Here is a 26210-nt window from a genome sequence, read left to right as displayed (position 1 = left end):
ATTTTCTCTTTCATATATACAACTTTTAACTATTGGAGAGTGAAGTGCACACATAATGCTCCTTTACCTACAAATACAATAGTGTGTATTTCCTAAGAACAAGGACATACTCTTAAATAATCATGAACAATGGTTGATGTCAGAAAATTAACATTGATACAATGCTATTATTTAATCTATGACCTTATTCATGGTTTGCCAGTTGTCCCAACAAATCTTTTATTTAAAAAAAAAATTCTATTCCAGGATCAAGGCCAGGATTCAGCATTGCATTTCATCTCTTTTTTCTTTAGTCTCCCCCAGTCTGGAATGGCTTCTAAGTCTCCTGGTCTTTCATAACCTTGACATTTTTGAAGAGTACAGACCAGTTATTTAGTAGATTCTGTGAACTTCTAACGCGATTCGTCTTTGATAGCTTCCTTGCTTTCTGGCATAACAAGATGTCCCAAGTTCATCTGTACCTTCCCTATTCCCTATCCTAAAGGCCATTTCTCTAAAGATCCCTGGATTCTTTCAGTGGGAAACGGGACATAGAGATGGGAACTGAATTCTGATGACACTGTTAATGGGGACGAGGCATGAGTGAGGGTAATGGGAAGGTGAGCAGTGCCCGCTGAAGCAGGGCTGCCCAACTGTGCCCCAGACCCCTCGTCTCGGGGAACAGCATTTTCAGGCTGGCCCTTGTGGACCAGTTTTTCTGACTGGGAAAATCAGGGGGAATGTATGGCCCTTCTGCACTGGCGTGGTTTTGGGTATGTTTCACCCAGTATAATCCCTGAGTTGTTTTCCTACTCCTTTTTCTTTTTTTTTGCGGTACGCAAGCATGTGGGATCTTCCCGGACCGGGGCACGAACCCGTGTCCCCTGCATCGGCAGGCGGACTCTCAACCACTGCGCTACCAGGGAAGCCCTACTTGTCTTTTCTTATCTAACATTATTGATTTATTGGAGGTGCAAACGCAGAACTGGGACATCAGGAGGCTGTCAAGGAAGGGTTAGAACACCGGTATAAACATTAGGTGATTGAGCAAAGCAGAACTGCAGCCATAAATACACACAGAGGCACAGAGGAGTCGATGTGCCCCAGGCCGGCCAGCCCGCCTGTGCATCTCTGGAGGCCACTGTTCTCAGCAGAGTCCTTCCCGTTGTGCTTAGACGGGCTCCTGACTCATTGGGAATATGGCTGTTCTACTATCAGCAATCCTGTCTCTTGTTCTTATGAATTATCTAAAAGAACAAACTTCTTCAGTGATACGCAGTCCTGGGTCCTGGGTTCCTACCATTCCACTGTCCCAGGGGCCACAGCTCCCAGGGAAACGGGAAGGCTGAAGTAAAGGGACAAGAAGAGGTCACCTGCCTACCCTTGGGATGCGAAGGAGCCTGCACGTTTGCCTTATATGTTTTCCATAATGAAGGGCAGCAGGAAATGCTCCAGGGTTGTCTCAGGACAGAACAGCAAGTGTCAGAGAGAAGGGAGATTGGGGGCATCAAAGGAGCAGGGGGTGGGGGTGGGCTGGGGGGAGGCTGGGGGGCAGAAACTGTGGTCCAGACGAGAATCTAAGTGCAGCCATTTCATTGAGCCTCAACTCAGTTCTCTATTTTCTAAGCACCACTTCCCACCATTCTAGGCTAACTGCCTTTCCTGTCCCTTGCAATGTCTTGGGCAGGTTCAGACACTTTAGGCTGTTAAGACTCAGGCCAGCTCTGTTTCAAACTTCACTTGCACATGTGACTCACAGCTTCGACAGCTCCTCTCCCCGAACAAGCTGGGGCACTGACCCTGGTTGCTGGGAGAATGCGGCAGACTGCGGGTGGGTGTGGTCTGGTTCTGTGATACCTCCCACTCCCTCTCTTTTCAAGGCCTAACTTCTTAGCTTCCCTGGTGTAGAGAGCAACAAATGGAAATGGAAACCGCTGGGGTGGGAATTAAGGGGGAATTAAGGGGGAACAGATCCCTTAATTTAACCTGCTGTGTGTCCAAGACAGGGAGGGCCCCAGGTCTGGCTGGGTTTAGTTCTACCTACTACTCCTCGTCTCTGATGATAGGGTGGACTCTGCATAGATGCAAAGATTACATAAGACATGTAATAAGTGTTATTGATCAAATCTTGGTAGGGTACGTGTGAGTGCAGAGGACAGAAAGGTCAATTCTAATTGGGGTGTAGAGGGACTTAACCTGCTTTAGTTTCATAAACAACCCAAGAACCAGTGGATTCCAGAAGCTTTAGGAGCCCTATCTGATACAAGAGCTTCATCTAGTACATGAATGATAGTACAGGGCAAGACTGTTTCAGACACAGTATGAATGACTTATTCATGAAGATGAGTCCCACTTGGTTTCTCCTGCCTTTAGTGGTTTCTGAACTTGTATGCTGGTGAAAGTTCTGGGAGATGAACAGAGCTGACATGGAACATTCCTCTTCTACGCTTAAAAGTAGTGAGCCACTCAACTGCCAAGACATGGAAACAACCTCAATGTCCATCAACAGGTGAATGGATAAAGAAGATGTGGTGTATATATACACAATGGAATACTACGCAGCAATAAAAAAGAATGAAATAGTGCCATTTGCAGCAACATGGATGGACTTAGAGATTATCATACTAAGTGAAGTAAGTCAGAAATGAAAAACAAAAAACAAACAAACAAACAAAAGAAATGAAAAACAAATACCATATGATCACTTATGTGTGGAATCTAAAAAAAAGACACAAATGAACCTATCTACAAAACAGAAACAGACTCACAGACATAGGGAACAGACTTGTGGTTGCCAGCGGGGTCGTGGGGGGTGGAGGAGGGATGGATTGGGAGTTTGGGGTTAGCAGATGCAAAGTATTACACTGTATATAGGATGGATAAACAGCAAGGTCCTACTGTATAGCTCAGGGAGCCACATTCAATATCCTGTGATAAACCATAATGGAAAAGAATATAAAAAAGAATGTGTATATATATATATATATATATATATATATATATATATATATATATAACTGAATCACTTTGCCGTACAGCAGAAACTAACACAACATTGTAAATCAACTATACGTTAATTAAAAAAAAAGAGACAGAGAAAGACAGGGCACACACGATTGAGAGATTGGGAGATAATGGGAATAAAAAGTGAATTGGAAAAACGAAAAAGTAGTGAGCCACTGAACATCACAGATATTTGCAGAGCTAGTTGGGACCTCAGAAGGCATCTGGTCAACCAGTTCATGTTCCAGATGATGACGTTAAGGTTCGGCTAAGCCCTGGGGCCATCCAGTGTGGTGGTGCAGGTGCCCAGGCTCCCTGGGTTCAAATCCTGGCTGTGCTACTTCCTAGCTGAATGATCTTGGGCAAATTACTGTGTATTCATTTTCTTTATCTGTAAATGGGGGCTTTAACTACCAACTTCATGGGGTTGTGTGAAAGGAAAATCAAAACGGAGTTGGTATTGCCAAGAGCACTGAAATGGAGGCCAGTGAAGAAGTGTGACTTATGCATATCTCAGCCCGGATGGAATCTGAACTCGGATCACTTCTTGTCTTAACATAGGCATCCAGATATCTGCCCAATATTCCAGAAACTCAAGATACTTATTGGATCCTTACTTGAAAATAAGTCCATTGGAAAAAAAATTTATAAGAAAATGAATCTGTATCTGAAGGGTGACATCAGTAATTAAGCTTGAGAAATTAACTAGATATTGTTAATATATTTGACAAAAGAACAGCAGGGTTTTGAATTATAAAAGAAAAGAAATCTGCGCTGAGGTTGAAAAGTATACTGCTGATGTTTGGGGAATTTTTTTTAAAATAAATTTATTTATTTTTGGCTGCGTTGGGTCTTCATTGTTGGGTCTTCATTGCTGCGCGCGAGTAGGTAGCCCCTGCTCTCCACAGCTAGAGAAAAGCTCACATGCAGCAACGAAGACCCAATGCAGCCAAAAGTAAATAAATAAATAATAAATAAATAAATTTATTTTTTTAAAAAAAGACAGTAGGTTCAAGTCCCTATCTGAGTTGTGTGGTTTCACAACCAATAACAAGTGATTTGTCCAAAGTTATACAGCTACATAGTGGCAGGGTGTGATGAGGGAGAAGGGAAGGGGGATGAACTGCACCGCAGAAGAAGCCTGCTTCCTGTCGAAACCGCTGATGCCCTGTTAGAGCCATGAGCTGCAGAAAAACAGCTTTCCCAACCTGAGAAGCGGGGGAGGACAGCCCAAGAATCAAAGGACTTTCATTTCCAAAGACACCTGAAGGTCATTCTTATTGTATGACTTGGCCGACAGTTGCCTTTATTGGTGGCAACTGTGCAATTAGGTGATAAAGGTCTCCATTGTAAAGCACCTACATACGATGTGTAATTAAATGTGCATTTCTGAGAACCAAAGCCAGGCTAAAACTTAAAAACAAAACACAATAAATCTTCCTTTAGATGCGGAGAAAAGATTCCATTAACTTCTTGTTTCTGAACAGCCTACTGCTCAGAGAGAGGGGCAGTGCTCTAAAATAAACACCAACACTCCTACCAAACGGCCAAAAACAAGCAAGAGCAAATGACACATCCAGGTGGAGCTTGAATTCTGGGAGCAGGTGGATCTCAACTGGTAAGAATGAGCTCCTGGCCTGGAAGGAAGTGCTGTCAATTTTAATTCTATGTGTGAGTCAATGCCACAAGCATGAAAGAAACTGCACGTAATTAGTTTGCTTCTTTGCAGAGAGCTGTTTAAATGGAGTATTCTACTGGGAAGCCGTTATGTAAAGGACGATGCAGCACAAAGGACCCAGGTGGGAAACTGGAAAAAAAACCTCTGATCTGGGTAGTGTCCTCTCTACCCGTTTGCCTGCTTTGTCAGGCGCTGGGCACAGTCAAAGCCCCGCCCCCTGGTCGCCAGCAGCAGGTGTTGCTGTGCAACATTCCTATTAGCATTTCCTTATTCTGCTGGCCCTGAGCTTGTGATTTTTTTGACATCGAAAAAATAGCTCCTCAGAATTTGTTTCCCAAAGCTTTACTTCACGTCCACCTTTTTTTTTTTCTTTTGGCCACGCCACTCAGCGTGCAGGATCTTAGTTCCCTGACCAGGGATTGAACCCAGGCCCTCAGCAGTGAAAGCACAGAGTCTTAACCACTGGACCACCAGGGAACTCCCCACTTCCACCTTTTACGAGAAGTTTGAGATGTGTGAGAGAGGTTGTCCTGGAGAAAAAATCAGAACCGTGGAAGAAGGACGGACGTGTTCTCTAATGACCACGTGACACTCATCGTACCGCAGTTGGGGGCTCCAGCCAAACAAGGAAAAGAAACACACATGCTTATCGCCACAAGTGCTGTGTTTAGCAGACCCTCGGGTTATATGGCACAAACCTGAAGGAATTCAACTTCCTCAACTTCCTTCAATCATCCCTAACTTCCTGGAGCCCCCACCATCCCCCCCCCACCCCCGCCCAGCCAAACCTGGGGGCTGAGTCTCCACCCAGCAACCCCACTGCACCTTTAGAACTCTCTCCAGCTCAAGACCTCCTGTGGCTTCTCATCACAATTAGAATAAAGCGCATACTCTGGTTTTCTAGGGTAAGGGCAAATACAAGGAAAGAATAAGAGGCTTAATTCTCCTGTTGAAAGTAAGGGAAGAGATGTCCTTCCCCCTTCCTTTTCTGAGAGCATTGACTTTAGAAAACCTGAACGTTCTTTCCCTGTCTCTTTGAAATGTATGTGAATCTGTTTAAGCTAAAGAATCCTCTCGCCAGATCTGGGAATGTCTTTCTCAAGGACTTGGGAAGCCTCCCTTTGAAATGCCACCATCAAGGACGGGAGCACCCCACCTCCCAGCTTCTCCGGGAGCTCAGGAGTCTACGCCTATTTCCCTTTGGATAAAGCCAATTAGGGAACACAGATGGCCTCCCCAACCACCAAGGGAAGTTAGGATGAGTGCTGTGACACAGGAGGCTGCGTAGCCCTCTTACTTGAGGACCAGTCACTGTTTCTCTCGCGAACGTGTTTGCGATAAGTTGTATCCGTTTGGTTCTAGAAAAGGGCGGGATGTCTTCCCGTCTTTGCCCCCTCTTAGTGGATTGCCTATGATGCACGTCAACTTCTGGTTTAATGCTTATTCAACAATGAAATTGTTTTCTTTCTCTTCTGCCTTTGTGGAGAGATTTTCTGGGTCGGGAGGAGATTTTGGTTTTAGCTGCCCTTCCCCCTCCTTCCCTTTGTACTCAGCTCCGGCCACCCTGGCCTTGCTATGCATCTTAAAAAGCACTGAGCGTGCTTCTGACTCAGGACCCTGTATTTTTGTTCTTCTGGCTCGGCCCAGTTTCTGCCCATAGATTTCTCGTGACTTGCTTCCTTCTTTTACCTGGTCATTCCTCAGAGAGCCTGTCCCTGATCACAGCTCTCAACGCCCTTCATTTTTCCTCACAGCCCTGATCACTATCTGCTCATTGACTCTAGTCTCTGCTGTAGGAGGTTAACCTGCATGAGGTCAGGACTTGGTCTGTGTTGCTCATCACTGTACCTGCCGCATCGAAGGTGCTTGATGTAGAGGAAATACAGTTTAAAATAAGTCTCCTGGGAATTCCCTGGTGGTCCAGTGGTTAAGACTCCGTGCTCCCAATGCAGGGGGCCCGGGTTCGATCCCTGGTCGGGGAACTAAGATCCTACAAGCCACACGGTACGGCCAAAAAAAAAAAAAAAGTCTCCTGCCAACCCTGAAAACCTCTCCACAAGGCACCTTCAACACAACAATTTTTAACATTGCAGGTGTCCTGCAATTTGGCCATTAATTTTCAACCCTTCCTCTCTGGGTACTGGTGGAAATCTGCGCTAGATGTGGCCAGGGTAGAGTTTTTCTGCTTGAGTCTCATCCTCCGCCTTCCTGGTGCTGCCTTTTGTGGGTCTGTGTCCCATGTTATTCTGTGGGTCTCGCTGGCCATGACGGGAACAAGGCATGGGGAACCTTTCTGCACTCATGCTGGTTAGACCCCCCTCTCCTGTGTGCCTCCAGTGGACTCCCGTGTCTTCTGACACACGGTCACACACCAGTTTACAGTTCCCACCCCAGGAGTCCAGCATATAGTAATTTCTCAATAAATGTCAAGTAAATGAATTCACCAGCAAAAACTTTGATCTTGTGTCATGTTGCTTTTAGCTGGCACTTGTCACCATCTACCTTTCCCTCAAACAGTAATTCCTCCAAAAGGAGAGGCAGTGGGATGGTAGATGACCTCCCAGGCCCTGAGGAACGGTAAGCTGTGATCTTAGAAAATGAGCTAGGGTTCTATTGTTGATACTGGAGACTTAAGAGAATAAGAAATTCCGTAGTTGTGTCCAGAGACCGAAGAAGTGTCTTCAGGGTCTGCCTGGCCCTTCAGAAGACAAGAGGGCTCGCAACAGGCCATCCGATCCAGATTCAGTGTCCAAGACGAGCACAGCTGCTGAGTGTGACCAACTGGGAAACAGAACATTCTGTGTGGGAGAAAGGCTAGAGCGCCAACTTAATATTGAATCCTTGCCTAGGGCACCCTTAGTCATCGACTCCTTCATTAAACAACAAAGATCCATGAATTAAAGTTCTATTGTTTTTCCTTTTTTACCAAACTATATTATTTTTGCCTTTGTGTTCCTGTGAGAAACCTCTAAAAAATGGATATGTCAGTTGAGCCTGTTACAAAGAAAAACCAGAGGCATCCTAGCTAGAAAAAAAGGAAAGTTTGGCCAAAAGAGAGTATAGAATAATATCACCTTGAGACACAGACAAGAGCCCCTTCCCTGGACCCTGCACTTCAGAAGGCCCCATATCACCAACATACAAGTACAAACTTAAAGACCAACGAGCACCGATGTCACTTGGATCTGGTGCTCATAGCTGCCACAGCACGACCACGACCCATGACCATCAACAGACACTTTTTTTTTTTAAACAATGAGTTTATTTTTTATTTTATGTATTTATTTATTTATTTTTGGCTGCATTGGGTTGTAGTTGCGGCACGTGGGATCTTTCATTGCAGCACACCGGCTTCTCTCTCTAGTTGTGGCATGCGGGCTCTCTAGCTGTAGCTTGTGTGCTCAGTAGTTGTGGTGCGTGGGCTTAGCTGTCCTGCGGCATGTGGGATCTTCGTTCCCTGACCAAGGATTGAACCCGCATCCCCTGTGTTGGAAGGCGAATTCTTAACCCCTGGACCACCAGGTAAGTCCCCAACATACACTTTTATGACTAACACTGGTCAGGCCCCAGAGAGGCTTCCCTACATCCTTTGCCCTATGTCTTCAAAATCCAAGGCGACAGCGGCTGGATGCTGTGAAGATCTGTGGGTTCTTCAGATATAAGCACATTTGGGGGAAACAATTAAAAGGGGTGGTAGCCCCATGACAGTAGTAGAAACCAGCACAGTAGCAGACCAGCCAGGAGTTTAACAGAGAGAACCCAGGGAAAGAGACAGCCAAGAAGAGTCTTCCCAGGATCCCACTCACCCCTGGGGCGTCCAGAAGGTGGGTGCGTGTGCTAGGCTGCACCCATGCAGGAGCAGTCAGAGCAGGATACAGAGCAGATTTGAGAGCACTCTCTGCACCACACAGATCCATCAGCAAAGAGCAGGAGCCCTACCGGCTCAAGGGACTGAAGCACAAATTCTGACCAAATGCCGGCTGAACAGTGAGCTGCTGTGCCCCAGGGTGACTCCTGAGATTCGCACCCAAATAAAATCACACTCGTCCTCGGTGGTCTGGAAGACTGTGCAGATGCCCAAGGCTGCACCCCCTCAGAGGGGATGGACATGGGGCAAAACTGTGAACTCCCAAACTGTGAAAGCTGTCTCCTAGCTACACACCTACATCCAATAGTTGAGAAATAAAAATATAACTGGTTAAGGGGGCTTAAGCACAACTTTTGACCAATAAGTGGCTATGCTGACCTGGGGTGATCTGTAGGAAATCAGGTTAAAAGATTTTTTTTTTAATTTTTTAAGAAAAAGAAAAATCTGAGCAGAGACATCAGCAGATGCATCTCTACACACAAACCGGGAAGCTGACTTCACAGAATTAGTTAAGAATTAAACAAGTAAACCAGTGTCCAGGGGCTTCCCTGGTGGCGCAGTGGTTGAGAGTCTGCCTGCCGATGCAGGGGACACGGGTTCGTGCCCCGGTCCGGGAAGATCCCACATGCTGCAGAGCGGCTGGGCCCGTGAGCCATGGCCGCTGAGCCTGCGCGTCCGGAGCCTGTGCTCCGCAATGGGAGAGGCCACAACAGTGAGAGGCCCGCGTACCGCAAAAAAAATAAAATAAAATAAAAATAAACCAGTGTCCAAACAAACAACAGTTACAACAATAAGGCTCAGAGCAGGAGGAGATTCAGTATATAGTGTTGCCACAATATATCATCTAAAATGTCCAATTTTCAACAACAGCAAAAAAACTTTAAGACATGCAAAGAATCAGGAATGTGTGATTCACACACATGGAAAAAAATGAGGCAATATAAACTGCTTTTGAAGAGGTCCAAAAGTTGAACACATTTGAGAAAGACTTCAAAGCAGCAGTTATAAGTATGTGTTAATAACCAAAGGAAGGGCTTCCCTGGTGGCGCAGTGGTTGAGAGTCCGCCTGCCGATGCAGGGGACACAGTCGTGCCCCAGTCTGGGAAGATCCCACATGCCGCGGAGTGGCTGGGCCCGTGAGCCATGGCCGCTGAGCCTGCGAGTCCGGAGCCTGTGCTCGGCAACCGGAGAGGCCACAACAGTGAGAGGCCTGCATACCCCAAGGGAAAAAAAAAAAAAAAAAAAAAGGGTGGGATTGCTGACAAGATTAGGGTGTGTGCAGGGCCTCAGGTGGTCGTCTTTCTCCTAATCTTGATGAGCTTCTCTGTCCCTTTAATCTCACCTCAGGTGCTTTCCTGGCTGCTCCTCCCTTGATTAGCAACTGTTCGAATCTGCCCTTTCAGCGAAGGTCATGGAGGCTGGAGTCTTGCCTACAAGAAGTGGGGGACAAAAAGGCCTCCATGCCTGGGAGCCCCACAGGGCCCTGGTAGGCATCAATCTTTCAAAAATCAAGGTTGGGGCTTCCCTGGTGGCGCAGTGGTTAGGGGTCCGCCTGCCGATGCAGGGGACGCGGGTTCGTGCCCCGGTCCGGGAGTATCCCGCATGCCGCGGAGCGGCTGGGCCCGTGAGCCATGGCCGCTGAGCCTGCGCGTCCGGAGCCTGTGCTCCGCAACGGGAGAGGCCACAGCAGTGAGAGGCCCGCGTACCGGAAAAAAAAAAAAAAAATCAAGGTTGACAGCTATGGTCTTAACAGGAATGCGTCTTTCCCTGTGGACAAAGTTACCTTTGTTACTTATGTTTTATTTTTTTTTAAAAAAGGTCCACTGGGCTGGGGCTTCCCTGGTGGCGCAGTGGTTGAGAATCCGCCCCCCAATGCAGGAGACACGGGTTCAAGAACTTGTCCGGGAAGATCCCACATGCCGCGGAGCAACTAAGCCCATGCACCACGACTACTGAGCCTGCGCTCTAGAGCCCGCGAGCCACAACTACTGAGCCTGCGCTCTAGAGCCCGCGAGCCACAACTACTGAAGCCCACGTGCCTAGAGCCCGTGCTCCACAACGAGACAATCCACCGCAATGAGAAGCCCGCGCACCGCAACGAAGAGTAGCCCCTGCTCGTCGCAACTAGAGAAAGCCCGCGTGCAGCAACAAAGACCCAACACAGCCAAAAATAATAAATAAATAATAAAATAAATAAATTTATTTTAAAAAAAAGGTCCACTGAATCATACAGATATGAGATGACAGGACTAGTTCACACAAACTCATTCTTAGACTCACAATTGGGAATGTAGCAGATGCTAGGAGCCACAAAGGTGCAAACATGGAGAGCTGGGGGTGAGCAGTTCATTTCTGCCCCTGGCAACCAGTTCCACCTCCCCAAACTCCGTGCCACCACTAAAGGTTCTTTATTGGTCAGAGTAAGTTTCCAGACCCATGGCCAACAAATGCAGCTTAGTTTTGGGTAGTGGATGGTGAGGGCCCTTCCCTCGTCTCTCCTGGAGACTGGTTTGATGTCCACTTGAGACACAAAGATAGATACTAGATATGCTTCTCAAGTCCCTACAGCCTTCAACCTTCATCCAAAGTCATCTCTGTCTCTAGGAATCAGCATCGAGAGAACATTAAGGAAAGGTCTCCAGAGTTGCTGCAAAAGGCTACGTCCCAGGCACCCACCTACTGGAAGCAGGACAACCACCCACGTGGAGTCAGTGAGGGGACCAGCATGCGGGACACACCGCCCGAGGCCACAGCCAACACAGCTGGAGAGGGCAGAGGAGCGGAGGCTGGCAAGGCCAGTGCCGAAGGAGCCAGGCAGAGCACCCAGCACAGCCAGGATGGCAGCAACAGAGACACAGGCGAGCAAGGACGCCGTGGGGGACACACTGCCCCCAAGAGCTCAAGTCGAGGGGGTGGCCTCTGGCTGGACAGAGGCACCGTCGCTGAACAGTCAGGACCCGAGGACGACCTAAAGGGTCAGGGGACCAGAGCGCGAGGCCGACGGCCAAAAGGATGGTGCCCACGAAGCTGCAGGGCAACGCGGCCGCCACAGCAAGGACACCCCTTCCAGAAAATCAGGCTGGGGTGCAGACCCCTGCGGGAGCGGGGCCAATGGGAAAGGAGTCAGAGGAACCACCAGAGAGGCTGTCCCACCCAAGAAAAGAGCCCAGGCCACCCGCGTCCTCAGCCCCTCTCCAGAGCCCCACCACCCAGAGAGGCCAGAGATTGCGGGCCGCCAACTTCAAGTCTGAGCCGCACTGGGATTTTGAGGAAAATACAGCCTGGAGGTGAGCGGCCTCCAGACGGGGAGTTTTTCCTGCCCCCCACCTCCCCGAGGCCCCACCTTCCCTTCCCTCCCAGGCTCCCATCCTAAGCTCTGCCTCGGCCCACCCATGCTCTCCCCCAACACTGCTCTCATCCCATCCTTCCTTGTTATAATGGCCAGAAGCAGGGCAGGGAAGGCAGGTCCCAGGCTGTGAGCGAGAAGGCCCTGTCCTGGGCCCCTAGGAGCCCAGAGCGTCATCAATCTCAGTGAGAGAGCATGACCTGCACTGGAATCCCGTCCTGCAGCAGGGGGAGGGGCAGGAACCAGCAGGGACTAAGGGACAAGAATACCCAGGCCAGCCCTGTCCTCCCTGCATAGATAACTCTACGGCCCTTAGAGAAACAGCCGGGGCCCACAGCGCTGGGAAGGGAGCCTTCAGAGCATGGATGTTCACACACATCACTGCAACCACGCACAGCCCTTGGACCCGCAGCATGTTCACAGACTGGTCCACTCCTCTCACACATAGGAAGGTACATTTGCCTTGAGGGCTGAGGACCACTGGTTCCCTGGGAGCCCTCCTGACCACAGTGGGCTGGGACGATCGATGGCGAGGGGGGCGCCAGAAGGCCCTGGGAACAGGATGAAAGGGGTAGCAGAGACCGACGCCTTCCCAGCTTTGAGGCCTGCTTTCTGCCCCTGCCCCACCCCACCCCCGCCCAACCAGCCCCTGCCCCCCCCACCCCCGCCCAGCCAGCCCTTGGCCATGGCCTTCCTGGGCCTCTCCCTGCCTGACCCGTCCTCCTGCATGTAGACCTGCCCTGACTCAGTGAAGATCAAAGCCTCCAAGTCACCCCGGCTCCAGAATCTCTTTCTGCCCAACGTCACCCTCTTCCTGGACTCCAGACACTTCGACCAGAGCGAGTGGGGTCGCCTGGAGCACTTCGCTCCACCCTTCGGCTTCATGGAGCTCAATTTCTGTGAGTCCTCGGCCCCGGGGGCCGGGGTGTGTGCTAGGCCCCAGCAGAGGGCCATGCTTTTTGTGTCTGGTCCGCCTCTTCCCTGGGGGCCACCCGCCCTGGGAGAAATGCCACTGGATCCCTGGCCCTTCCAGGGCTCTGAATGGAGTCGCCTCGTTGCAGTGGTGCAGAAGGTCGTGCCCTGCTTCCCCCCCGCCCCGCCCCGGCGCCCCAGCAGCAGCTGCTCCTGGCCAGCCTCCCTGCTGGGAGCTCCCGGTGCATCACCTGTGCCGTGGTGGGCAACGGGGGCATCCTGAACAACTCCCAAGTGGGCCCAGAGATAGACGGCCATGACTAATTGTTCCGGTGAGCTCCCCTCCCCGGCCCCCTCCCACCCCCTCTCCTGCAGAGCTGGGCTCTTCTGAGAGATCTGAGAGGGTGTTCCGTGTCTGTATCTGGAAGGCGGGGTTCCTGGGCTCTCCAGAGAGTTTCTGTAAATCAGTGCTGTCTCCCGGTTTCTCCTTCCTTTCCATGCATCCCCCTTCTGCACGCACGTGTTCTGTCTGATTTTGTCTTTCCATCTAGACTGAGTGGAGCTGTCATTAAGGGCTACGAACAGGATGTGGGTACTCGGATATCCTTCTACGGCTTTACTGCCTTCTCCCTGGCCCAGTCACTCCTTATACTGGGCAATCGGGGTTTCCGGCATGTGCCTCTGGGAAAGGCGAGCAAAGAGGAATCGGCCTGGCCGCGCACACCGCAATGAAGAGTAGCCCCCACTCGCCGCACCTAGAGAAAGCCCGCCTGCAGCAATGAAGACCCAACACACCCAAAAATAAATAAATAGAAATTTTAGAAATATAAAAATAAAAGTCCTGTACACCTGAAACTAACACAGCGTTGTAAATCAACTGTACTTAAATTTTTTAATGCTAAAAATAAATAATAAATTGCAAAAATATATATAAAGGTGTTTTTTTTGGGGGGGGGTGGTCCCAGAACATTTTTCTTAATGTTCTAATAGAATCTCCATGAAAGGACTCATAACCATTTGGTTAAAGTTCCCCTCCCGCCCGTCCCGCCTTCTACTTCAGTGATGACACCTGGGGTGTTCAGCTTGCTCTCTGGTGTGCAATCGTCCTAAACTGGCCGTCCTCTTCGGGCTGCTGAGAACTTAGCATTTCCTCAGCAAGCAGGCCAGGAGTCTAGGATCTGAGATGTGATAAGAAAACTGCTTCCACATTTGTGGACAAGGGCTGAACAAACGGCACAGCATGAGCCCCCTATGGAAACCGAGGGAGGAAGTGCCACTGTTGCTGGGGGCCCCAGATGTCAGCAGCAGCTTCACCCCAAAGACAGGGCCTAGGAACAACCCAGCTCCCTGGGGAGCTGTCCTCCAGGTCTGCCACATTCTGAAGGCTTAAAAAAATGACCACATATTTGTTCATGATTTTATGGATCAACAACTGGGGCTGGGCTCAGCTCCCTTCTCCTGTGGTCTGGGGTCACCCATGCAGCTGCAGGCCTCCAGAGGCTGCACTGGAGCTGGATGGTCCAAGATGGCCTCACACTTCTGTCTGGTTCATGCTGGTTCTCAGCTGGGAGCCTCCATCCTCCTCTCTGAGGCCTCTCATTCTCCAGGGGCCTAGCCTGAGCTCCTGGACGTGGCGGCAGACGGTTCCAAGAACACAGGAGCAGAAGCTACAAGGCCACTTGAGGCCGACTGTCAGAAGGCACACACTGTCACTTTGGCCACATTCTAGTGGCTGAAGAAAGTCCAAGGCCAGCCCAGAGTTAAGGGGTGGGGAAACAGCCTTGACCTCTTGTTGGGAGGAGTGTGTACACTCAAGGCAGTTGAGGGTGGGAGGACTTGTTGCAGCATATCCGCCAGCAACACACCTGGTGACACCAGGCTTTCATGTGTAGCACTCCTATCACACCATCGGATGCCTGGTAGCGTGGGCAGATACAGCATTTCACCAAAAAGAGCCCCATCTTTCTCGTGGTCCAGTGTCTGTCCCTGACATGTCACTTTTCAGTCTACACAGGACTAAAACAGCTAACATCTATATAGTGCTTCCTACATTTCCGGAACTGTTGAAGGCACATTTAATGAGAGTAGCAATTCTTATGAAGTTGGTACTGTGATCATTCCCATGTTACAGATGAGGAAACTGAGGCATAGTGACTTAAGGAACTTGTCCCAGCTCACAGTCAGTAAACAGTGGAGCTGAGACTGTGGGCTTTGCAATCCACCCTCTTGAGCATCCCACTCTACTGCCTTTTGAGGGTCTGCCTTGGAGGTATCTAGAGGTATCTTCTGCCTTGGCATTCCTCTCTCCTTCCTTGTCTAATCCGAGGGGGCCAAGTCCAGTGATTTGGAGGGGGATGGTGGCTGGAGCTCATATCCCTGCCCCTCTCTCTCCCCGACTGCAGCAGCCAGGGAGGCCAGCAGACAAGGCTTGGCGTGAACATCTGAGCTCCAGGGTTCACTGGGGAAGGAGGCAGTGAGGACTTGATTTGTTTTGATGAGGTGGGCGACTGTCAACAGGGACCAGCAGCAAAGAGGAGACCTTGCCTGATCTTGTGCTCTGGGGAAAGCGCAGGTACGTGAGGTTCCCCACGAGGACTCAGCCAGAGCAGACGGGAGGGTGGGCAGGTCTGTGCAGTTCTGGGTACCAACTGAAGGCCACTGGCTAGCACTTCCCTCACCACATACCCCTGTGTACACACACACAATTTCAATTATGTCCTCTTTTTTTGATCCCAGCTCTCAGTGCTCTCAGGTATAAAGTCAAGTCCAAATAGGTGGTCATGTGACTTGTCACATGAGCTGAGCCTGTGTCCAACTTCGATCTTGCCACTGGAACTGTCCACTGGGGACAACACCACTGTGTCACTCCCACCAGGTATCTGCCAGAACTCCAATGGGCTTTGATCATGTACAAGAAATCCTTGTAAATTTCTGCATCACTTACAAGAAATCCATGTTTATCCCTGCATCTCCCAATTGGCCCAGGTGGAGCATCCAGGGGGCAGAAGCTTCTCCACCTGAGCTTGTGCTCTGGCTGCCGGCCGGCAGGGAGAGGACTGACTGTCCTTCAGCTCCCATGGTGGGAAGGAGACCCTTCCCTCTGTTTACTTGACAACTGCAAAACAATCAGGTGTTTGGATTCTAGATAGCTGAGTATGAGGCAAATTTCCATTACATATGAACTTTATTGTTTTCCACTCAGTATTAGCCGAATCGATTTGTGTGGTTGTTTTCAAGACTTTTTTTTTGGCCATGCCATGCACCTTGGGGGATCTTAATTCCCTGACCAGGGATTGAATCCGGGCCCACGGAAGTGAAAGCACAGAGTTCTAACCACTGGACCGCCAGGGAATTCCCAAGACTTTATTTTCTTAGAGCAGTTTTAGGCTCACAGCAACACTAGGAGGAAGGCACAGTGATTTTCCATAGATCTGCTGCCCCTACACATGCACAGCCTCCACCATTACCAGCATCCCCACAAGAGCAGTACATTTGTTGATGAAACAGATTCGTTTTTACATTAAGAAAATTGGTTTCAGGACTTCCCTGGTGGCACTGCGGTTAAGAATCTGCCTGCCAATGCAGGGGACATGGGTTTGATCCCTGGCCCGGGAAGATCCCACATGCCGCGGAGCAACTAAGCCCGTGCGCCACAGCTACGGAGCTTGCGCTCTAGAGTCCGCGAGCCACAACTACTGAGCCCACGTGCCACAACTACTGAAGCCCGCACGCCTAGAGCCCATACTCCGCAACAAGAGAAGCCACCGCAATGAGAAGCCTGCGCACCGCAACAAAGAGTAGCCCCCGCTCGCCGCAACTAGAGAAAGCCCGCACGCAGAAACGAAGACCCAATGCAGCCAAAAATAAATAAATAATTTTTTAAAAAAAGAAAAAGAAAATTGGTTTCAGATTTGCGGATTCAAAACGTAATGGACACTTTTACCAATGACTGTATTTTCTACAGATGAGCAGATTTCAATTGTGAATTCGCAAAGGACCAGTTCCTGCATTTGGACCTGTGTACATGCCATAGTAATGCTCAACTAAATACAAGTATACTAAGGGGTGGCTAGTGTTAAAAGAAAACCAAAGGGAAGAAGAGGGGCTGCTCCCACCCCTGCTCCTGTGGGAACTGGCACTTTATCTCTTCAACTGAGAAATATAAACACAAAATTGAAGTCCATCTACAACCCAAGTGAGAATTTTCTAGTGCATTGCTTTATGCTGAACATTACACAGTAGGTTAGCAAATTTGAATACCACAAAGTTTACAGACTAGTAAAGCAACTTTGACACAATTTAAATTTCTCCAGGAACTCGGGCTGCACATGAAGACTTTGAAGTGTCCCCCACTACGATCATAAATTATTACTGTAAATTCTCTATGGTATTTTGATAGCTTTTATGATATTTAGAGTATAGATAAATGGGAACATATTTTGTTCTGAGTTGTATATAAATTTGGATAGATAGGAAAGAATAAACACAGATCATAAGACAGAAAGGGAAAGGAAGTATGTGCTTGGTGTGTATCCACTAAAACAGACATACATTCACACCATAATCATATACCATTTCAAGGATACCTCAGTCCATGGTATTAGCTAGCATTAAGAATTTCCACAGATGGGACTTCCCTGGTGGTCCAGTGGTTAAGAATCCACCTTCCAATGCAGGGGATGCAGGTTCGATCCCTGGTCAGGAAACTAAGATCCCACATGCCACGGGGCAACTAAGCCCATGCACCGCAACTACTGAGCCCGCGTGCCGCAAACTACAGAGCCCACATGCTCTGGAACCCACGTGCTGCAACTAGAGAGAAGCCCTTGCACCGCAACGAAGATCCTGTGTGCCACAACTAAGACCTGACACAGCCAAAAATAAAATAAAATAAATAAATTATAAATTTTTAAAAAGAGATCTTGTTGCATAAATATATATTAAAAAAAAAAGAATTTCCATGGAAACAGTATAGCAGAGGGATTAAGAGTTCAGACTCTCCTGACTTGTAAGCTGCTCATTCATAGGGTATACCTTGGGAAGTCAAAATGACAAAAAAGGTCAGGGTACTGGAGACAAGGATTTGCGCAGGAAGGAGTCAGAAATCTTCACAGAAATCTGAGTCTATTGGTGAATACTAATTTGAGCCAGTATAGTGCAAGAGTACACAAAGCCAAGCAAAGGAAAGCCACCAAAGAAAGAACAACTACTAAGAATCGGGGAGCTGAATGAACCAGAGCTCACACAGCTCAAAAAGTCATGGCCAGCGACGCCAGATGGATACTTGGATCTACAAGAAGACAGCAAGAATTCTGGAAATGATAAACACGTGGGTAAATATTTCATTGCTCAATGTTTTTGAAAGATGATTATTTAAAGCAAAGACAACAGTGATGAACTATAGGGTGTTTAACACATGTAGAAGCAAAATGTACAATAATATTGGTACAAAGGATGGGAAGGGGAAATGGAAGTATACGGTTTCTACATTATATGTGAAATGGCATGCTGTCATTTAAAAGTAGACTATGATAAACTAAAGATGAATATTGTAAACCTTAGAACAACCATTTTCAAAATAGCCCAAAGAAATACAGCCAATAAGGCAATAGAGGAGATAAAATAGAATAGGAAAGAAAAAAAAAGAATGAAGAATACATGAAACTAATAGAAAACATACAATGATACAGTGGGCATAAACACAATCATATCAATAATTATATTACAGATAAATGTACTAAATACTCTAAAAGACAGAGATTGACAGGCTGGACAAAAAAGCAAGACCAACCATATATGTGGTCTTGTGTTTATAAGAGATGCACATTAAATATAAAAACAAAGATATATTAAAAGAATGAAAAAAGTTAACCATGCAAGCACTAGTAATAAAAAAGCTGGAGTGGCTATATTAATACCAAACAAAATAGACCTCAGGACAAGGAATATAATCAGAAACAGTGCGTCAAATAACAGAGTTTCAAACTACGTGAAACAAGAACTGACAAAACTGGGGACTTCCCTGGTGGCGCAGTGGATAGGACTCTGCACTCCCAATGCAGGGTGCCTGGGTTCAATCCCTAGTCAGGGAATTAGATCCCACATGCATGCCGCAACTAAGAGTTCACATGCCACAACTAAGGAGCCCGCCCACCACAACTAAGACCCAGCACAACCAAATAAATAAATAAATATTAAAAAAAAAAAAAAAAGAACTGATAAAACTGAAAAGAGAAATAGACAAATTCAAACCTGTTTTGGAAATAAGTCAGACCCTTTCTTCTAGGGCTAAACATATACCTTCCATATGACATAGCAGTTCCACCTCTAGATATTGACCCAAGAGAAATAAAATTTGCACACAAAAAGGTTGGTACAACAATGTTCATAGCGGATGTACTCATAGTACATATCAGCCAGAAACTGGAAACATCCTCAATGTCCATCAGTAAGAGAATGGATAAACAATGTGTGGTATATTCATACAATGGAACTATAAATACTTACAAGATAAGGGAACAAACTGCTAATGCACATAATCACAAAGAATACAGACTGTGTGATTTTGACCGTGTGTTTAGAACAATCTAAACTTTATTTATACTGAACGAAAGCATTATAGTGGTTGTGTCTAGAGGCAATGGCAGATTGATTGGATGGATAATGGAAATGTCTACATTTTGATCGGGTGTGGGTTACATGAGCAGATGCAATTTCAGAATCCATTGAACTGTATACTAAAATATATGTATTTCAGGGCTTCCCTCGTGGCACAGTGGTTAAGAACCCGCTTGCAAATGCAGGGGACACAGGTTTGATCCCTGGGCCGAGAAGATCCCACATGCTGTGTAGCAACTAAGCCCGTGTGCTGCAACTACTGAGCCTGCAAGACACAACTACTGAAGCCCGCTTGCCTAGAGCCCGTGCTCTGCAACAAGAGGAGCCACCGCAATGAGAAGTCCACGCACCGCAACGAAGAGTAGCCCTCGCTCGCCATAACTAGAGAAAGCCCGCATGCAGCAACGAAGACCCAACGCAGCCAAAAATAAATAAATAAAATAAATAAATATATTTTAAAAAAAGATAGCAAATGGATTCAATTTGGATTCCAAACTAATAAAAAACAAAATCACGGTGAACAGCGTTAAGCATCATAAACAGAAAAATAATAAATCACTGTGATTTATTTTGGGAATAGTTAATTCATTATAATAAACACAATATTATGGAAGCACAATTGAGATTAATGATGAAATGACTTTAAGTTTCATAATTTTAACATTTTTGTTTCCTATTGTTACCGAGACCAATTATAATTGTGCAAAATTTTATCAACTGCACTGTCATACAAATAGGCAAATTATCTATTGTCAAAACTAGTTTCTCATTTCTGACAAAATAACATTTATTTTTTCAAGAAGCTGACATTTTCAAGGGATTGAAAAAAAAAAAACTTCCCATTAAGAGGTCTATAGAGAAGAATGTAAAAAAAAGAAACGTTTTACATCCTGAAAAGCATTAGGCACTAATTGTTTGAATCACAAATGCTAATCCGTATTCTGACTGATCCAGAACATCCCAGATGATATTCAGAATTTTGTCATCAGCTGTATTTTCTTTTTGTAAGCTCAGTTTCTACTCAGCTTCAATTCAGTGCATAAATCTGTCTTCTTATAAATTCTTGAAATACAACTGGAACAATTTTCATCATGGCTTTTTTTCATAAAATAATTAATCATCTAAAAATGGATTTGATTGAAATGACAAAACTAGCTTCTGATGCGTAACTAGAACATCTGATAAATTTTGATTAGGAACTTGCTTAAATTCATGCCATTTCAGATACTGAAAAATAATTGATTTTAGTAAAAAAAAATTTTTTTTACAGAGATGCTTATAAAAATTCTTTCAGAACCTAGAGTACTTGAAGTTTGATCTCTCGGTTCTGTAAAACTTAATCTTAAAAAAAAAAAAAAAACTTAATCTTAGGTGAAACGTATGTATATATGCTCAAGATTTTAATTCAATTGATGACATATTTCTAAGATATCTAATGAAGTATATTTCACACGTAGACAAAAGAAAAAAATTAACTTTTTATTATGGAAAATTTCAAACATATACAAAAGTAGAAAGAATAGTGTTATGAACTCCTACTATGCAGCTCATATTAATAATAATTACTATAAGTACTAATACAACATAACATAAACTCATAGCCAATCTTGTTTCATCTATAGTCCCCATCCCCTCGCCACTTATAGCCCACACTTGATTATTTTAAGCAAATCCCATGCATCATATTGTTTCATCTGTAGATATTTCAGTATGTATTACTAAGAGGTAAGAACTCTTTAAAATAATGTTATCACACCTAAAAAATTTAACAGTTCCTTAGATTCACCAAATATCCAGTTTGTATTCAAATTTCCCTGACTCAAACAATAGAATTGTAAGATAACATATCAACAGAAAAGCCATTGCAGGGGATAAACTTCCAGCATGACAGCCGAAGGAACTCTACAGACCCACTATGCAGTGAAACTGGTGAAAAGTATAAAAAGATGATCATTTGAAGTATCTGGAAACGGTCTTAAGGATATACAGCAAATGAAGAAACATCTATTCAAGGAAATCTACTAAAAGTTGATAAGAGTCTTTGAGCCAAAATTGCGCCCTCTTTCCCTACTCCCAGCCCAGTGGAGACAAAAACTCCACTCTAGATTGTCACAGCCAAGCGCACAGGGCTCCCTCTCCCATCAGTTCCTAGTCAGAGGGCTTGCTTTCTGGGAGGAGCAATACATCAGCATTTCTCATCCTGCCCCAGCTACCTGTTGCTGATGCTAAGTTCTGGGCAAGTGTGACCCAGAGGTGGGACTCCCTTCTGCTCAGCCCCCAGTCATGGAACGGGGGCTCCACCTCGGGCATTGTGTCACTGAGGATACTGGGCCCTTGGTCATCCCTGCCCCGGCTATAAAGTGGTGTTTCCATGCCAGGAGAGGCAAGCAGAGAAGACCTGAGGCTACTGCCTCTCTTCTGCCACATGGTCAACTCCTAAACAGGGGTATCAGGCAGAGAGAAACACATCACTGTCCCCACCCCCAGCTGGAGTCCAGGCTCAGAGATTTTGCCTAGGGATAGAAGCAGGCTATAAAACAGACAGGTCTAATCTCTTCCCAAAGGAACTGACTTCATTTGCAACAGAGAGTGAAGAAGTTCAAGCCTAAGGATGCTCTCAAAAAAGGAGGTTGTGGTGAAAGGCAACTGGGAGGAGATTGGTAGAGTCCATGAAGATACAGGCTAAAGTGTAAGCCAGCTAGTTTGCAGGAGAGAACCAGGGAGGGAAACAGCAGACACCAACCTCAGGAGCTACTCCTTCAAAGGAGCCTGAGCCTGTAGACCAGTTTATGTCCCAGGGCATTTTTGTAAGCGATAGCTCAACACCTGTCAATTAATGGATCTTGACAGCTGGGTGTGGTCAGGGAAAGAGGGGAAGAGAGTCTAGCCAGTCAGTGCAGTCCCAGGGTGACTGTGGACAGACCCTGAACTGCACACTCCTGCAGAGCGACAACAGAGCTTTAACACTTCAGGGGAGTGAGGATGGAGGCGTCACTAAAATAAGCCAGCCAGTCACTGAACAAACAAGCAAGTAACAATAAGCCTGGGGCCAGGAGGTGGGGGTGGGAACCAGCACCGAGTTGCTACAATATATTACCTAAAATGTCCAGTTTCCAACAAAAATATATGAGACAAGCAAAGAAGCAGGCGTAAAAAAATTAATAAACAGAAACTTCAATTAAATAGAGCCGGGAGATGGAAGAGGGTAGCTCTCATGCCCTGCGAGGGCTGCAGAACCCAACAGGAAGAAGAAAGACTCCTCTTCCTTCCTGGCAAGGACTCAGCCAATGACAAAGCCATGGAGTAGCCCTCCCAACTCCCTTTTCCCCTCTATAAAAGCCATCTCCTTCCCTTGCCCTGGGGGACTTGCACATGGTCCATAGTTGCAGACCCTGAATTCCAATTCTCTGCTGATTCCAATTTTTTTTTTTAAATTGAAGTGTAGTTGATTTACAATGTTGTGTTAGGTTCAGGTGTACAGCAAAGTGATTCAGTTATATATTGTACATATTGATATCTATATATACATTCTTTTTCAGATTCTTTTCCATTATCGGTTACTGCAAGATATTGAGTATAGTTCCCTGTGCTATACAGTAGGTCAGATAAAATCATTTTTGCTGGAGAAATATCTGTCCGTCTGCTTGTTTCAGGTCCACACAAGAAAGCATAACTCACATTGGAAAAAGGCAGGAAGCAGGAACCACCTCCTGGGAGTGGCCGGATGTTGAATTTAACAAAGCCTAAAAGTAGCCCTGAGGCGACTCTTTTTTTTTTTTTTTTTTTTCAAATTCAGAGTCAGAGGCAGACACAGCAAGACTAGAACTGGAAAATGTCTGCTGCATTGTCCCACTGGGAATGATGAAGGCCCTGGTAGCCTCACTGGGGACAGTTTCAGTGGTGAAGTAGGTAAAGAAACCAGATTCAGAAAGAAATGGTGACAGCATGGACTTCCCACCAAGGACAAGGATGAAAAGGAAAGGGTAGCTAAGAGGGTCAGCTCAACAGAGGTTTTGTTTGACTTTGTTTTGCTTTGCTTTGCTTTTCAGGATGAGATATTTGGGGGCATGTTCAAAGGCCAGGATAAGGACCCTGTAGATAGGGAGGAGATGGCTGCAAAAGCAAGACCAGAAGAGGTGGGAGCACACAGCAGGGAGGCCGGCTTTCCCTGGAGGAGAGCCTGCAGGGATGCAGGTGAAGATGCATGGGTATGAGTACGTTGGGAGGCCTCAATGGGTGGGGTATATCTTGCACATGATAGCAGAGGCTCTGCCTATTGTCCCAGACTCTTTCAAGAATGTTAGTAGACAGCAACCGGTCTTGGAAGATACAGATAATGCCCCCACCTGGAGTAGAGGGCAGATTTTCTTACTTCCAGCATCTTTTTTTTTTTTTGCTGTACGCGGGTCTCTCACTGTTGCGGCCTCTCCCGTTGCGGAGCACAGGCTCCGGACGCGCAGGCTCAGCGGCCATGGCTCACGGGCCCAGCCGCTCTGCGGCATGTGGGATCTTCCCGGACCGGGGCACGAACCCGTGTCCCCTGCATCGGCAGGCGGACTCTCAACCACTGCGCCACCAGGGAAGCCCCCCAGCATAATTTTTAATGCCTCCCTCTAGGGCAAGGGCAGCTTTGCTTGCAGCCCACTGTAGAAGATTCTGTTTTTCCTCGTTCAGGGTTCCTCAGCTGTGCTGCAGACCCATTGAGTGTGCAGCAAACCCGTTGTGTGGCACCTCCTAGGTCCCTCTGCCTCACCTTGTGGGGTCTGAGGGGCAAGGAGGGGCAAGACTTCTCATGAAGTCTATGTTGCTTGCTGTGTCATGAGTAGTCGTGTCCTTTGTCTCTGACCCTGTAGTCTCGTCTCTTCTGCCAGTGTCCATAAAACTGTAGCAGGCTGACCTGTTAGCCTGAACATAGGGTAAACCCCAGACCCTTCACAGTTCTGGCCAGAGGTGACTTTGTAGTTGAGGGCATGGGAAGTTGAAGCTCCTCTCTCAGAGGTATGGCAGGGAGAAGAGGAGGCTTGAGGAAAGAGGTGACGCTCTGGAATCACCATTGAGCAGGATGGAAGCTGGACAAGGACAAGGAAATGGCTGGTGTGGGGAGCCCAGCTGATGCACGATGTGCACCATTCTACTCTGGAATAAGACACTGGCTAGCAGCTGTCAGCCAGGCCCGGGGAGTAGGCAGCATGGGGGAGGGGACACTGCACAGGCAGATCAGAGTGTGAATCCAGGTTGGAGTTCTGCTGGGCGGAAAGCCAGGAAGACAAGAGAATCTGGGTTACCATGAGAGAGTAGCTTTTAGATTATGACTCCCCGGGTCCTGGCTGGATAGGAAAGAAAGCTTCGGGGAGAGGGCTGATCTGTTGGGAGACAGAGGAGGGGTGGAGAGACTGCAAGCTGCAGACAGGAAGGAGAACCCCACATGGTGGATAGGAGACTCTGTTCTGAGCGGGGCACTGCTTTTTAGGCACTGGAGGTGGATCCAAATCCTTAACACAGATGGTGGAGGGTCAACCCGACACAGGAGGAGAGCCCTCGCCAACTTGAGGCTGGAGTCCAGGCAGGTGGAAGCTGGACTGTGGTGGGGGCCAAGTTTGTAGGTTTGAAGATGGAAAGTTGAAGACATTACATACAAACCGTCAAGTTGCAAACTTTCAAAGATGCGAACATGCGTTTGCATGTCCACTCACGTAAGTTATTTATGTGTGTGGCGTACATTGTCACGTGCGTGCATCCTCTACAAGTGGTTGTGCTTTTGTGTACTTTACTGTACAGTGCTGTATAGAGTACAGTAGTACAGTATCTTTATTTCAAACCCAGGATGTCCGGAAGCAAGCGTAAAAGCAGCGGTGATGTAGCTGGTACTACTGTACTTTTCAAGGTACTGTACTGTAAGATTAAAAATGTTTTATTTTTTGTTTGTTTTTTATGTATTATTTGTGTGAAAAGTATTATAAACCTATTACAGTACAGTACTATATAGCTGATTGTGTTCGTTGGGTACCTAGGCTAACTTCGTTGGACTTACGAAACAAACTGGACTTAGAACACACTCTCCGAACAGAACTTGTTTGTATGTAGGTGACTCGTTCGTATGTATGCAACAGTGATTCCCCTTCTTCATGAAGTAGGTGAGGCTGTCACGAGAGAGAGGGATAGGTTTGCAATTGGGGGGCTTAGAGAGATGTTTGATGTTTTATCAATCACTGAAGAAATGGGAGAAGGTGCTGATCATGGGATAAGTAACAAGGACAGGGATTTTGGCGATTGAAAACCATAAAGATTAAAGGAAAAGACTCGAAACCATCAATTCTAAGTAGTGTCCATCAGCAGGGTGGCAAGGTGCATTTTTTTAAATTGTGAGAACTGAGCCTGAAAGACCCATTCCTGCCCACGAGCAGAGGCTCCAGGAAGCTTTCTGGGAAGCTCTGCAGTTGGACAGATACCTGTTGCTGCACCCAGACCTGCTCCCATACGTGAAGAACAGGGGAGAGCAGAAAGCCGGTAGAAACGGACAAGGTCCCTGTCATTGCAGGCTCTGATAATTGGGCGGGGCGGGGGGGGGGGGGAGTCTGGGGTATTTCACAGGTTTCTGAGGCCAGGACGTGGCCCACTGGAGAATACACTGTGTCACCTACTGTTCACTCCCTGGAAGGGCTCTGCTTCCAGAGCACTAGTGCCCGAGCTTCCCCAGCCCTTCCTGCTGACACCGGATCCCCTGCTACACCCTTCAGGTGTCAATGGACTGCTGAGATCTCCAGGTTGGCCTCGGTTTGTAACAGGAAGGCAGTTCGATTGAGGGC

The 26210-nt window shown here is 47.1% G+C and overlaps 1 protein-coding gene across 1 annotated transcript in view; it reads left to right on the top strand.

Annotated features, from left to right (window-relative positions):
- ST6GALNAC1 (ST6 N-acetylgalactosaminide alpha-2,6-sialyltransferase 1) overlaps positions 1-26135 on the top strand; it is a 28352-nt gene extending 2217 nt beyond the window's left edge. Inside the window, 9 exon segments of the mRNA XM_049702038.1 lie at positions 11133-11328; positions 11330-11497; positions 11499-11796; positions 11799-11832; positions 12607-12773; positions 12936-12973; positions 12976-13118; positions 13338-13480; positions 25809-26135. Of these exon segments, the coding sequence (XP_049557995.1) occupies positions 11133-11328; positions 11330-11497; positions 11499-11796; positions 11799-11832; positions 12607-12773; positions 12936-12973; positions 12976-13118; positions 13338-13480; positions 25809-25915 (1294 nt within the window). The 3' untranslated portion in view covers positions 25916-26135.
- The last annotated feature ends 75 nt before the right edge of the window (positions 26136-26210 follow it).

Source organism: Orcinus orca, chromosome 19 (assembly GCF_937001465.1).
Source record: "Orcinus orca chromosome 19, mOrcOrc1.1, whole genome shotgun sequence".
Taxonomy (NCBI): domain Eukaryota; kingdom Metazoa; phylum Chordata; class Mammalia; order Artiodactyla; family Delphinidae; genus Orcinus; species Orcinus orca.
This window is presented reverse-complemented; position numbering and strand designations above follow the sequence as displayed.